This window comes from Ahaetulla prasina, chromosome 1 (assembly GCF_028640845.1).
Source record: "Ahaetulla prasina isolate Xishuangbanna chromosome 1, ASM2864084v1, whole genome shotgun sequence".
Lineage (NCBI taxonomy): Eukaryota > Metazoa > Chordata > Lepidosauria > Squamata > Colubridae > Ahaetulla > Ahaetulla prasina.
In genome coordinates this window covers 141,123,569-141,137,595 of record NC_080539.1, presented here as the reverse complement: position 1 = coordinate 141,137,595, position 14,027 = coordinate 141,123,569, and the positions used below count along the sequence as shown (strand labels likewise).

Below are 14,027 nucleotides of genomic sequence, written 5' to 3'. Positions count from 1 at the left end.
GTCTTCTAGTCCAACCCCCTGCTTAGGGTTACCCTACCGTTTTGACATGTTTGATGAAATGGTACAGCCACTCAAACAAAACATAAAAAATGTAAAAGCTGCTGCTCACCGTGCTTGTTGCCACAGATCCTGGAAAAGATTCCTTCATTTCCAAGGCATGTCCACAAAAGTATTCTCTTGAATGGTATAGTTCCTTAGACTGATTTGTTTCTAAAACAAGAGCGTTATTGCTTGGAGCTGGTTTCTTTGAGCAGGCAACTGATTTTAATTCTGATGCATCTTTAGCTCCATCTGGGTTTGGAAATAATTGGTCAAGCTGAGAAACTATTTTTACCTGACTCCTTTCACTTTGGTTTTTGTCTCTGATGATTCCATGTTTGCCGTTATTTTTAGGATTAGAATTATCTTGCTTCAGGATATCAAGGAGGAGATCAGGACTGCTATTATCAAGCCAAATATCTGGGGGAGGATTGTGTTCATTTGCACTGATACAAAATGGATTGACCAAAACCGCTGTTTCGGCAACATTGTTTTCATCTTTGATATTTGATTGATTAGACTGTTCCTGATGCATATGATTAACTGTTTTAAATACATTTTGCATTAAAGCCCTTGTGCCAATATAACTTAAAGATTTATCTTCCTCATTGTAGTGAATGCAGAAATCCTCTATTCTGTTTTTAAGTATATTTGGTAAGGTTTCGTGCAATGTAGCAGGGACATTAGACAAATGTATTTTCTGATCCTCCATTAGAGAAAAATCAGGCAGATGTGTTCCTTTTGGTGATAATGGTACATTGTTATTGGTGGCTTTTTGTAAGAAAGTAGAATTATTATCTTGAATATCCTCTACCTCATCATTTCTTTCCCTATTGTGATTAACAAGTATTTCATGCACATTTGGTTTTGTACTAGGACAGCTGTTATCCATAGTGCCTAAAGTATCAAAAAAGGAGCCCACTGTTTGCAAATGTTCCTTACAACCTGTTCCAACTTTGTTAATTACTTCTTCAGAAGTTTTATTTTCCATAATATCAAAGCTTTCCGACTGGAGATTTTCATGATATAATTTGGAATGTCCTTCTCTTCCTTTAGTGTCATTCATTTGAATAGGTTCTGGTGTATCTGATGTCAGAATCTGGAGACTTGGTTCTTCGGAATGCTGTTTTGTTTGTGTTTTTTTAGCTTCCATTCCATTCTCTTTATTGCCTCTTTCAATTTCCAGGACGTCCGATGAAACTCCCTGTGTCAGCGCTAGGACATCCTTGGTTTTTATATTTTGTGCACAGTGCTTTAAGTAAGTAGAAAGATCAACTACTTCAACACCATCAATAGTTACGTCTGTAGCCAAGCCACTAGGTTGTACAAAGGATTTAGCTTCATTTAAAAACTGATCAAGATTCGCTTTTTCCTGACATGAGGGAATAGTTTCATAAGTGTTTTTAACATCCAATGAACAATTCTTTGTCAAGGTTCCATCTGATTCCCGGCTACTATCTTCCCACAGAACTCCATTTTTATTCTGTTTCCCATCACCCATGATATCTTGTGCTAATTGTCTATCATTTACTCCATGATTTTTCTTACAACTCAAAAATGACGCTGCTTCGTGCTCAGAGGGCAAAGTCTTTTGAAGAACAATGTCTGGCTCAGCCTGAACATCTTTTGTTCCAGTGGCATTCTCTGACGTTTGACTGCAGTATGCTTCAAATTGTCTTTCTAAGAAAGGTTCTAAAACCTTTTCAGCATCTTTCTGGCTTTCATCATTTTCATCATTTGTTATATTTTGACAGTCATCAACAATGTTTCTTTTAAAACACGGTAAGCCGTTTTTCAACTCTACTTGCAAGTTGCAGTCGTGATGAGTAAAGCTGTCTTCTGCTGTTTTTCGAAACTGCTCTCTCTTGTCCCCTGAACACTGGCTGCCAGTGCTTATACCCTGGCACTGTGAGTAATGCATTTCCATCACTTCCTCATTCTCATAATCGGCCTCATCAGATGTATAATAATCAAAATCTACATAATCGTAACTATCAAACTCATCTTCACTTTCCTTATCCTTATTACCTAAGCAATTATCTACATAAATGCTTTCTTGTTCGGTATCTTCAGAATGATTTTCTTTTTCTGGACTAATCTGCTCGTGCCTATCTCGTTTTATTTCCGTTTCATCCAATTTTCTCAGGGAGGTAAAAACCTCATCTCTTTCTTTTTCCCTCCATTCTTTATCTACATTTCCAGTCCCTTCTCCCTTCTCTTCTTGAACAGTGCCTCCACTGAATGGTTTCTTACTCACAGTTTCAGGTGTATCATCATTATCTAATTGACCAAAGCAAAGAAAACTCTCCTCTTTCTCCTGCAGAAGGTATTTTGATGCTTCTTCTGTTGGTTTATCTACAGCAATTTTAATGCACTGTACATCATCACTGGCTTCTGAAATAACAGTTTCATTATCTGTAGAGGACCTACCCTTATCAACTTTAGCCATATTATCAACAATATCATCACTATGATGATTATGTATGCAGCCATTTTTATGCTGAGCTATATCACAAAGGTCTTGACTATCTCTGTATTCATTGCTACTTTCTGAATATGGAGCAATACATTTTCTTTCATCTGGTGTTTCACAAGGCTTACTATTGCTGCCTTCTAGAAGTAAGCTATTATCATTCATATACGATTTATTAAGTAATCTAAGGGGGCTATCTATACTGACAGGTGAGCCATCAAGAAATCCAGAACAGATTCCGGCCAATGTTGTACCAATATTGCCTTCCACTGGAAGGCCAACATGAGTGATAATATGATCTATCTGAAAGGGCTCAAGGGATGTAACATCACATTCTGATGATGGAACTCTATAAGATTTAGTACAATAATCATGCAAAGTTCTACTATCTATGTTACTCTCACTTACAGGTTTGTCATTGATATTAATATTGCTCTCCGGATATTCATTTCTTTCAGTTTTAATCTGTTCCTGGTTTATCAAAGCGATGTTGTCTTTCAGCGGTTGATCATTCTTAGAAAAAGTATTTTCCATCACAGATGTCCAATGGCTATTCATACAACTATCTAATAATAGATTATCAGGAGTAGACTCTTTAGGTTCCAAAGGAGATACTCTGTAATTATTATTATGGGATGCAGCAATGATGCTAGCATCTGACTGTAATATCCGTTTTTCATTACAAGCCCCTAATTCTTCCTGCGTAGGATCTTTTAAAGATTTATGTCCACTTTTCACAGTGCTAAGTAAACCATTCTGGAAATTAACTTTTTCTTCATCTTTTATTAATATAGTTTCTTCATTATCTTGCAGAAAGTGAGGTGGACATTCCTCAGTGTTGCTTGGTAGTTTTCTTCCATTAATAAATGCTGAAGGATTATTTATATCCAAAACATTATCTAAGTTACTTAAAAGATTTTCATTGCCATTCTCACTTTCCCTGTCTATCATGCACATGCCAACTTCATTTCTGCTTAAAAGAACATTTCCTTGCAAATGCTTATCAAGGGACTCTTTTGCCTCATCAGCTTTAGCACATGATTGGTTAACTAAATTCTGGTGAGCTTCTTGAAATTCCCCCCTGTTATTGTTGCTAAGCGTACTTTGGATACTTGCCTCTTGACTTAAAGCACTGCCAGCAACAGAGTTAAGTATTATATTTTTAGGCAGTTGCTCAAGATATGAGCCCCCCCTATTTTCAGAAGATTCACAAAAATGTTCTTCAGTTCCAGGTGTAATGCATTCAGAGTTCTTGTCATCCATTAACAAACTGGCAGCCTCATTTAAGTCACCACAATGCAACAAAAGCCTCTGGCCTGTATTTGCATCCATATAACTGTTTATCATTAGGTAAGACATGAATAGCTTTTGATTCAGTTGTGAGTGGTGACTTGTGGGTTTGCTGGTGTTCCGATGTTCAATGTCCTTTCTTTGTTCACTCTCTGTAGATGGATGGAATTCACAAAACGAGAAACATCTTGCAGCCCTTTTCAATGGGAATGGCACATGATCCCTATTCGGCAATTCATCAGGAAGAGTAATATTACTCAAAATGGATAAAATGTTACTATCTATAATTCCTTGCTGGGCTGCATTATTTAAGCTGATTACTTCGGAGGTTTCTGGAATATATAGTGCTGCTATTTTTTGCCTCCCATCTAGAATTTTGCAGGCCATTTCGTTAGATATCATGCCTTGATGCAAAGATATAGATACTGGGAATATTTCACCACTGTCTGGCCAAATAAGTCCTAAAAAACCTTGCTGTGCCTCCAATACCAGCAAGGCACAAGTAGAAGAGATCAGATTACATTGCACAGCTTCATCTACAGTCAAACGTTTCGGGGAGTTTGGTGATAGGATTCCACCTGTTTGAACTTGACGAGTCAAAAGAGCACAGGCAGTATCTTGATCTATAACTCCTTCTCTCATTGCTTCTTCGACAGTCATCCTGTGATCTGAATTGGGATTAATTATGCCCCCAGAGAGTAGCTGAGCATCTAACAGCCTGAACATAGTCTCCTTCTCTATGAGTCCTTCGTGAGCTGCCCTCGTAATAGTTACTTTCCTTCCACATGTTAGTGTTATTTTTCTTCTTTCTTGAAGAGCCACTGGTAAAAATCTTAAACTTGTTTCTTTGTGTACGACAGTTCTTTCAAGCAATTCTTCAAATGATAACTTTTCCGCAGTATTGGGATCAATAAGTTCTCTAGATGTGTTCTGGCTTTCTAGGATCTTAGCATATAGCACGCCAGAAATCAGGTTCTTTTGGAAAGTTTTGTGCAAAGTTAGTGGTTCTTCTGTGCCGGCTATTTTTAGATATCCTCCAGAAAGCTGGATCTCGAGAATTTTAACAGCCAAAGATTCTGAAATGATTCCTTGCTCCAAAGCAGTCACAACTGGGATTGTGGTTGCACTCAGTTGCAAAATAACCTTCTTAGCGTTCTGCAAACCTTGCAGTTCTGATGCAACTTGTTCATCAACAAGTTTAAGGGTCTTTGCTTGTTCAAGATCAAAATTCTTTCCCAAGTTAGGTGAAATTAAACCAGATAAAATAATCTGCCTCTGAAGTAACTGGATTCCAGTGTCGTAGTCAATAAGGCCTTTATAAATTGCCTGGAAGACTGAAAACGTCTCTCCGGTAGTCTGATCAATGATGCCAGCTATGACTTTGTCTACCTAAGAACATAAAAATACATTTTTTTCAGTATCCAATAAATATTAAAACATGAAATCTCTGAATTTAAATACGTATCTGTAGACGGCAATAAAAGTAATGTACTTACCAGATTTGGAGCAAGACTGTGAATGTTAGCAAGTCAATGCAGAAATGATCTATGTCAGTGATTCAACTGCACATGGTGTGGTACAAGATTTGAGACACGGCATGCATCAGCAAACCAAAAGTCTATGTTCTGCACACATCAAAAGGTTAGTGGAATACAAGAGCCAATGATCATATAGTGAGTGAAAAAGACACGTTCCTGGAAGACAAACTGTCATGCTATCTATGTGGTTGGTGAGAAGTTAAGGATATTCAGAAAATAGTGATACCAATAGTCATGCTACTCATGTTTACAGCATACAGCACTTTTATGTCGACACCACTGTAACCACCTAAATGCATTGCAACTGGTTTGCATTGAAAGTCATCCATTAGAAACATTTAATACACGTGTGAAAGATATGTTTTTTCGTATATTAAATATATTTATCTATATTGCATATATTAACTGACATTTTGTAATACTTTTTACAGATCATGATAGACCTTATGGTATTTATCTCACAGGTAGTGAGAGCGCCCTTTCAAAAGTATGTAACCAGCTGAAATTTAATGAACTTTTGAAATAAATATACAAAGCAAGAAGTATAATCTACCAAATTTTTGCAGGGTGTCAGGATTCTGAAACGTAGAATTTGTAAAAGATGGGTTTTAAAAAGAAAGGTAAGTGATGTATGACTTTTTTTTGTTCTTAGTTCATGCAAGACACAGATTTAAAGATTTATTCATATATGCATGACTATATTTTCCTTTTTATACATTCAGTAATAATTCTTATTACACAAAAATACTGAAAGTTCTCATTTAGTCCTCCTTTTGTCTGATGCACACAACTTAATGCAGGTTTTAAAAAAATAGTATTAATATACAGTTCTATACACATGCAATAAGTAAGGTTTAGACCATACGTGATCATCAGTAACATAGGTTTTAGGCTACCTTTGCATCCATGTTTTCATCTTCTATATTTCTTTCCTCCTCTAACTGTATCAAACCTTCATGGGATAAGAGTTTAGAACACTCTTGCAAGGACTTTATATGACTTTCCATTTCGTTTTTCTCATCATTTGTCATTCTATAAAACAAATTAAAGATACATACGTGATTTTCAAAAATAGATTGCAATAGCATAGAATAAGCAGCCATGATTCTGATAAACCTTGGCTTACCAACAACCTGAACACTGGGATGATTCACAACAACATTCCAAAAGCACTTTGGTATAGGAAAGACCAAAGTTCCTTTTAAAATTAATTCAAACCCCTTTTCTTAAGTTTCAGAAACTACACCTGATTCAACATATCAAAAGACTAGATGCTGTTATAAAGGTTGAAATGGCATAATTACATTTCAAGTTAAATGTAACGTACTTGTCACCATGTTTTGCTAAAAATATCTGTGTTCCTTGCAAAGCCTCTGATAGCTGTTCTTTCTTGGCTAATAATTCATCAGAAGAAATCTGAAAAATAAGAAAGTACATTCAAATATCTACAAGGCTCTAATAACAAAATGTACTTTAAGCAATATAAAATATTTTAAGATTAAGCAAAAAAAGATGTATATTTGAAGTATATTTGAAGTATATTAATACAGTATAGATTGCCATGCCTGCTTTGTCCCCAAATTAATTTGTTTTTGAACAAGCCAGATCACACTGTGTGTATATATACAGACATACATATAAACATACAAAAATAAGCCTCTCATGTGCTTATTGTGCTAAGATGGGCATTCTTGTATCTTTTTTTCTTAGGAACAGAAGCCAGGAACTTAAATCAAAACGTAGAACTACAATACCCTAACATATGCTTAATTAGGAGAGCAAGCACACAGCTAGTTTAACAGGAAACTAAAACAGTGAATCATGCATGTAAAGAAATATTAAATAAATAAGCATGTGCTAATTATGCTTCTACTTTTTTCCCCTAAACTGTTACGGTCTTCGCTTTAGGCGGCTTTTAAGTAAGCATATATTGTCAAGTGAGAACAGGCTGATTATTTATTTGTATTTCACCTTTATTATTTTTACATTTTTATTATGATATTAAAATGAATACACTCGATATTCCACCTATAGTTGAAGATAATTATGCATCTCAAAAGCTTATTTCTAGTTTTGTTTTGTTTTTTTACATTAGCTGGAGGAATGTAATGCATCACCAGGCAGAATTTTTGTTTACCTGTTTGGGGGAGGTGGAATGCTGGAATTACTATGACAAATTAGGATTCTGATATTTCATTTATGACTGATTCTAAGTCAGGAGTTCTAACTTATACCAATCATCAGTTCTTCTTAGTTAAAAACAAAGATTGAATTAACTTTGACAAATCTTTCCCCAAAGTGGACTGGAGCCAAGTCAAAGATATAATTTATCAAACACCTTCAGACCTCGGACATATTAATAAAAACTCTTTTTGAAGAACAAACTACAACTTTCCCTTTGGGGGAAAAAGTCAGTTCAACCCTGAACTACACATATTATTTTCTACTGGAATTTTCACTTCACTGCTAATATAAGCCTACCTTGGACATAGCTTGAAAATGAATGGAAGTGAAGAACATTAACATAAGCTAGAAGAATTTGTAGATCTGAACGACTGAGCTTTTATTTGCTATTCTCCAGTGTTCTTAGCTTTAATTCGTTTTTGTCTAATGTGACTGACAGAAGCAAAACATTAGATGAAGTGCAACTGCATCTTGCAGTTGAAAATTTACGTAGTTCATAAGCTTCTCAAGTGTTCAAATTAATTTAAAATTATTATAGTAATTGCCAAATTGCTCTGAGCACTAAGTGGAATATTTCATTCATTGTGGATGGACACTATCCACTAGGTGCTTACAGCAGTCATAAAAATATATATTGAAGAAATACTTGCTGCAGTTCCAAATATTTTTCTTACATAACCTAACAGCTCTTCCAAAAGACCTAATAACGTCATATAAATAAAGGTGAAAACAGCCCTTAGCCATCCACAATCCTTATTACTACTGAAAGTATTTCTTTGTAAATGACACTCTTGTCAGGAGATTAGATTCTTACTATCCTTATCATGGTACATCACAACATTTACCTCAGAAAGCTGGGAGACAGTCCGTTTGAAAGAAGGGCCAGAAGAGCAAAGGGATATCCTTGTTTGTTAACATTGGAAGTAGCTACACCTTTCTAGCTTCTAAAAAGTGACTGTCCTGAATGATGATCCAGATGAGCTAATTAAGGCACTAAAAATAGACCCTTTGGATCGCCCATAGTGACAATCCAGGGCTATTCTCACAGGCCATGTTTTTTTAAAAGCCACTCCCTTTTTCTTTGTTTCTCTGAATGCTCCTAACACTGAACCAAACTAAGGCATAAGGATGAATATAAAAATTGTTCTCCTGATGGCTAATTCTGTGAAGTCTGCACTGAAGAGTCTGATATACGGAGCACAATGAATATCCCTTGCTATCATAATATTGGTTCAATATATTCCTAAAGGGAGAAGTCAGCAGGGGAAGTAGCCAAACAAATTGTCATCTCTTTAATTACAATATCCATGATGACATTGTTTTGGATTTTTCAAAAGAAAAATATCAAGCTTACTTTCTTCTGACTAGAACTGATAAGATTTAAGATGAAATTTGAATCCAAATCTATAAAATATGCCTCTGTTACAGTAATATTCACTGAATGGATAGAAACTAGTAAAAAGCCTTCTACACTCATGCAAAAATCTGTAAGTATATCTAGCAAATATATATATATAATGCTTCTTGGTTGAGAAGTATTTTCTGAGGGAAACTTAGAATTAATATGTTCAATTTATGTATTAGGTAAAGTTTTAAATTTTAACAAAAGAAGGATATTTTAATTTAGTGTAAATTTAACTTGGATTTTAGCATACAACATACTATGCTATGATTTGTTTACCCAGATGTTGCTGAATAAACCAGAAGAAGCTGGGTTCACAGACCATACTCTCCTTAGTATGAAGGTTGACTCTTCTGAGGTTATGCAACAGAAATCAGTAATGTTAGATATGTGTTTCCTATTGTTTTGTTGGCCCTATGAAAATACCATGGACTGCTAAACTGTACTTTCAAATATGCTGTTCTTTACTAAGAGTGGCAACATGTGATTCATATAACCAACAGTGAATTTTAGAAAAAACACATGGACACCCAACAATTCATGTCTAAAAAAAAAACCGCCCTCCCCAAAAATCATCCAACTAGGTTGACAGGGTTGGCCCCGACACTCTGGAGACATAAGTTATTTTAACAGTCATAACCCCTGTACCCCTCATTCCAGGTTGTTTGTTTGTTTGTTTGTTTGTTTGTTTTCTTTCTTTCTCAGCCACTTGCCAAATACCAGTTGAATTGAGCAGACGTCTTCATGGCCCATTTCCAAAATCATACATCGACAAGTGATAAGTACGAAGTAAGGAAAACATTCTCTAAATGTTCACTACTTTATGGAATCATTACAAGTTTATTCTTTGAGAAAAGTGATGTATAAATCTAAATACTAGTATAGGTGAATATAAATTTTATGAAAATTTGAAACCAAAGGAGAATGTTATTGGGACTGATGTAGGGCATACAAAGAATCTTGCCTGAGACCCTTCAGCTTGCTGGTATGAAGAAATGAAATAATGTGCACGAGCCACAGTTGACTCCTTAGTAGAAACACAGACATGCAAAAATCAAAGATTACAGATCCATGCAGCTGTTTATTATATACACTGAAGCAATGTTTTAATACCTGCTTCTTAAGAAAATCTGCTTTTTCAGCCCTTTCTCCGCTGCCTTTGTTGAGGCTCCTGGTGATTTCTGTAACCCATTTCAGTAAGTCCCCAGTTTTTTCAACATGTTCTTTCTTTTCTTCTTCCATTGATTTCTGATAAACAACGGGCATTATAAGTACAGAAATATTTAAAACTGCTGGACATTAAACCATAAATACAGACCAAATGTAACTATTCTGTTAAGAAATTTATTGTCGAAGATGCCAGAGTTAAACTTTATTTTTATTCCAGTTGCTGGTGGTTCATTATGTATGGATTAAAAGGGAGGGGAGCGATTAACATTTTTTTAAAATATCAACTGTTATTTGAAGGTAATTTTTTTAAAAAAAAACAGGATAGTCATTATGATACATATGAACACATTCTTCTATACAGAGCTGATTCAATGTGTATGACAGAAACAGTTAGTGTCCTAACAATGGGAAGGAAAACTTTTATTAGTTAAACTGCAGCTTTTGCATTAGATATAAACCCATACCTGACATCATGCAGTTAAAGAGGTTACCACATTTCATTAATATAAAATACCTAAAACCCTTCCCATAGACAAAATATCATACAATTTTTATTCATCAGGCGATAACTGATCCATCAGAAAGGAACTCCAGTTTGACAGCTGTATAGCCATCTCCACTGATAATTTAAGGCTCCAATTAGAAGAAATGTAAAGACTCAAGTGATAAAATAAAGAGAACAGTTCATTTTAATTTGGTATAACAGGAATATAAAATTATTCTTAAATTTTTTGACTGACCAATCTTGAATGTTTAAACTAAAATATAGGGCTCAGTAAGTATAATTCATTATCAAGTACTTAAGATTGTTACTACCTTACTTTAACAGACTCGACTAAATGGAAATTTGCATCTTCTACCCTTTTAAATATTTTTTCCATATAATTTATCTATGAACTCCTTCAAGTTTATAATTCCATGTTTTACTATGAAAATTGGCAGTAGTAGTTGTGAAAATAAGCATTTAAGTGTCATTATAAGAGAGTCTACACACTTAGCTCTCTACTGTACTTAACTTTGGTGGAAATTCTGAAATTCATGATTTTTAATAACTTACACTGATTTGATTACAATGGAATAATAAATTTAAAAAGTTCAGCTAGAATGACAAAAACCAAATTAGAATGAAGTGAAACATATCAATATATTTCATCTTTTTATAAGCTACTGTTTTTATTTATAGATAACAACAGCAACTGAAGCACAATCCAATCATAACTGAAGTACAGTTACATTATGAAAAAAATTAAGCATGAATTTAAATCTTCCACAGAAACCAGTATAAAATATAGAAATATCTAAATTTTATTGTGTTCTAAGGTTACAAGCATAGAGCAATACTAGATTTAGAGTATGCAAACAACCATATATAAACAAAGCCAAACTGTTGCAAGGAGTGATTTTTTTCCCCTCCACCATGTTGTACAATTATATAAGTGGGGATTATTTCTATGACGTGACAGCTTTCTCCCTTACCACAGAATGGAACTTGGTTCCAACAGAAGAGAATATCTATAGCTGAGGGTTGAACTGTAGAATCCTTGGTACAGTCTCTCTGAACTTGGCTGTAAACTTGCAAACATTTAGCTACCCAACAAGGTAATGTCATCAGTGATTGTGGGGTATGCTCCCTGTTTACTCTTAAGAATAATCTGTTGTTACAAAAAACTTTGTCTCAAAAAATAGACGGCCAGGTTAGTTTTGTCACTGGGTAGAATAATAAAGCCTTGATATCCCTGAGGTGATCAGCTCGGAGGCTTCTAGCAAGCGTAGCCCAGTATGGCAGTCAAAAATAGCTCTCTGGAGAGCTTCCTGATAGGTTAATTGCTTTTTTGTCTTAGGGCACATCAGGCTTTTTATGTAGAATTTATCATCTTGAGTTTTTGTGGCAGTAACAGCATCAATTAGGCCATTCTTGATGGCATCCTCCATTGACAATCTAGAATGAGATTTGGGATCTATCAACCCACCCGTCAAATGCTGATATTCCAAGCAGCGAGTGCCTACTTCTTTGTCTAGAAGGTTTTTATTTATTGCTTCGGTGATTGAGAGAATATTGTTTGATAAAGGGTGCTTAATGCCAGTGAAGACCAATTCACACTGCTGAAGGTGTTTAACACATGCCTCGTCAATTAACTCCCTTTGCAAGGCTTCTGCTACTGGGTACCTCTTTCCAGTCAAGGGATCGATTACCCCTCCTGTGCAGATTTGAGCCTCCAGACACCTCAGCGCAGTGTTCCTGTCCACCAGGTTTTTGCGAGAAGCTTTTGCAATAGCCATTCTTTCATTTGTCTCAGGCAGCCAGACCCCAGCAATGGGACTATGGAGATCGGTATGTGGCTTGGAATTGGTCAACAAAATGTCACCAAGCTCACTAGCTGTAAGATGCCCTTCCTTGTATTTACTGACTGACACTCTGTCTATTTTGCCAGCAATTAAGGCCTCATCAATATTGAACTGCAGCCCTGTTTTCAGGTCTGTCAGAACAAAGTAAGAATTTCCACTGGCATCAAAGCACGTGGACTCTTTCCATTGAAATTCCTGTCCAGATAGCTCAAGGTATGTACTTTTGTCTATCAGGGACTTTTTATATGCCTCATAGGAAGTCATTTCTGCACCAGTATTAATGTTAACCACAGATACTTTATGAATCTTTTCTGCAGATGGAGTGCTTATTTTCTTCTCCCCAACCGGAAGCAGGAAGCATTTGCTAGCTACCTCAAGCACACACAATTTCAGCAGGTCACTATAATACATGGCTTGCCTGTTATTGGGATTCTCAAAGCTTTTTTTGTTACTGGAAGGTTCGTGTAAATATTTCAGCATTGTGTTATTCAACAACCCTAGCTCCACTGCAATCTCGGGAGAAATACGGACGCTTCTGACAGGGTCAATGACTCCCCCAGTGGCAATCTGAACCTCAAGAATGTTTTTGCCTTTTTGCCTTTCTAAGATTCTACTTTCCACTGCTTGGTAAACAGACAGCTTTTTCCCAGAAAACAGATAACCTAAAACTGCCTTTTCTGCCTCCAGAAGCCTGGTTTTCCATTCATAATCTACCAGTCCGCTGATGACCGATTCATCCACTGAGAATTTTTTACCAGTTATGGGATCAATGATGAAACCTGTGGCAACCTGAGCTTCTAACAATGCTAGAGCTGATGTTTTGTCAATTACTCTTTGTTTAGCTGCAGAAGTGAGCGAGATCTTGTTTTTGCTAGCTTCTATGTACAGCCCAGCTAGAGCAGTAGGCTTTGTTAAAAAAATCTCAAGGTCTTTTTGCACCTCAGCAATGGCCTTCTTCCCTGAGTGGAGCTGTCCAGCTGTGGTCAAGTCTAGAAGCTTAACTTCAATCAACTGCCTGGCATTTACTTCCTCTCGGAGGCCTTGAAATTTTATCTTATCATATTCAGTAGGAATCTCCTTGGCTTGCTTCTCCTCTAAGGCAGCACTGATCTTTGAAACATCTTCACTCCTAAACCCTTCTGATGCTCTGTATCCCTCAAGAAGTCTTCCTTCATTACCAAATGTCTTGCCATTTTCTTGATTATATGTAGAAGCTTCAGCATGTACACCATACTGCTTGCTGTTCACTATCTGTAAACAGGAATTTTTTTTTAACATTGTGAAGGATATTATATTTAGAAAGCAACATCATATATTACAGTAAGTGGGAGGGAGGAATGCAGAATACAAACAGCAAACAAGCATCGGCCAGTTTATTAGTACTGACAGCACAGAAGCTGTATGAGCAGAAAAGCTGAATGGAAACACAGAAAAACAACAGAAAAAGAAAGAATATGCTTTGGTGCCTACAATTTAAAAATTGCAACTGGTGATCATTACTCCAGCTAATAGGTAGGTGTCATGATCCACAATAGTCGGATTGTAGCCAAAACTAGACATTGGTGTGTCCAAGGGAAAGTCATCT

At 35.9% G+C, this 14,027-nt stretch overlaps 1 protein-coding gene across 20 annotated transcripts in view; it reads right to left on the bottom strand.

The window, feature by feature from the left end:
* DST (dystonin) overlaps positions 1-14,027 on the bottom strand; it is a 381,039-nt gene that overhangs the window by 147,606 nt on the left and 219,406 nt on the right. For 13 of the 20 annotated variants that reach the window (XM_058176703.1, XM_058176715.1, XM_058176775.1 and 10 more), the window contains 4 exons: positions 10,040-10,174; positions 6,668-6,756; positions 6,237-6,372; positions 110-5,191 (listed from right to left, as the gene is read on the bottom strand). In XM_058176703.1, the coding sequence (XP_058032686.1) occupies positions 110-5,191; positions 6,237-6,372; positions 6,668-6,756; positions 10,040-10,174 (5,442 nt within the window). Of the gene's footprint in view, positions 1-109; positions 5,192-6,236; positions 6,373-6,667; positions 6,757-10,039; positions 10,175-10,254; positions 13,694-14,027 lie in introns of those variants that run through there. The other 7 variants (XM_058176801.1, XM_058176840.1, XM_058176826.1 and 4 more) reach the window with 2 other exon arrangements.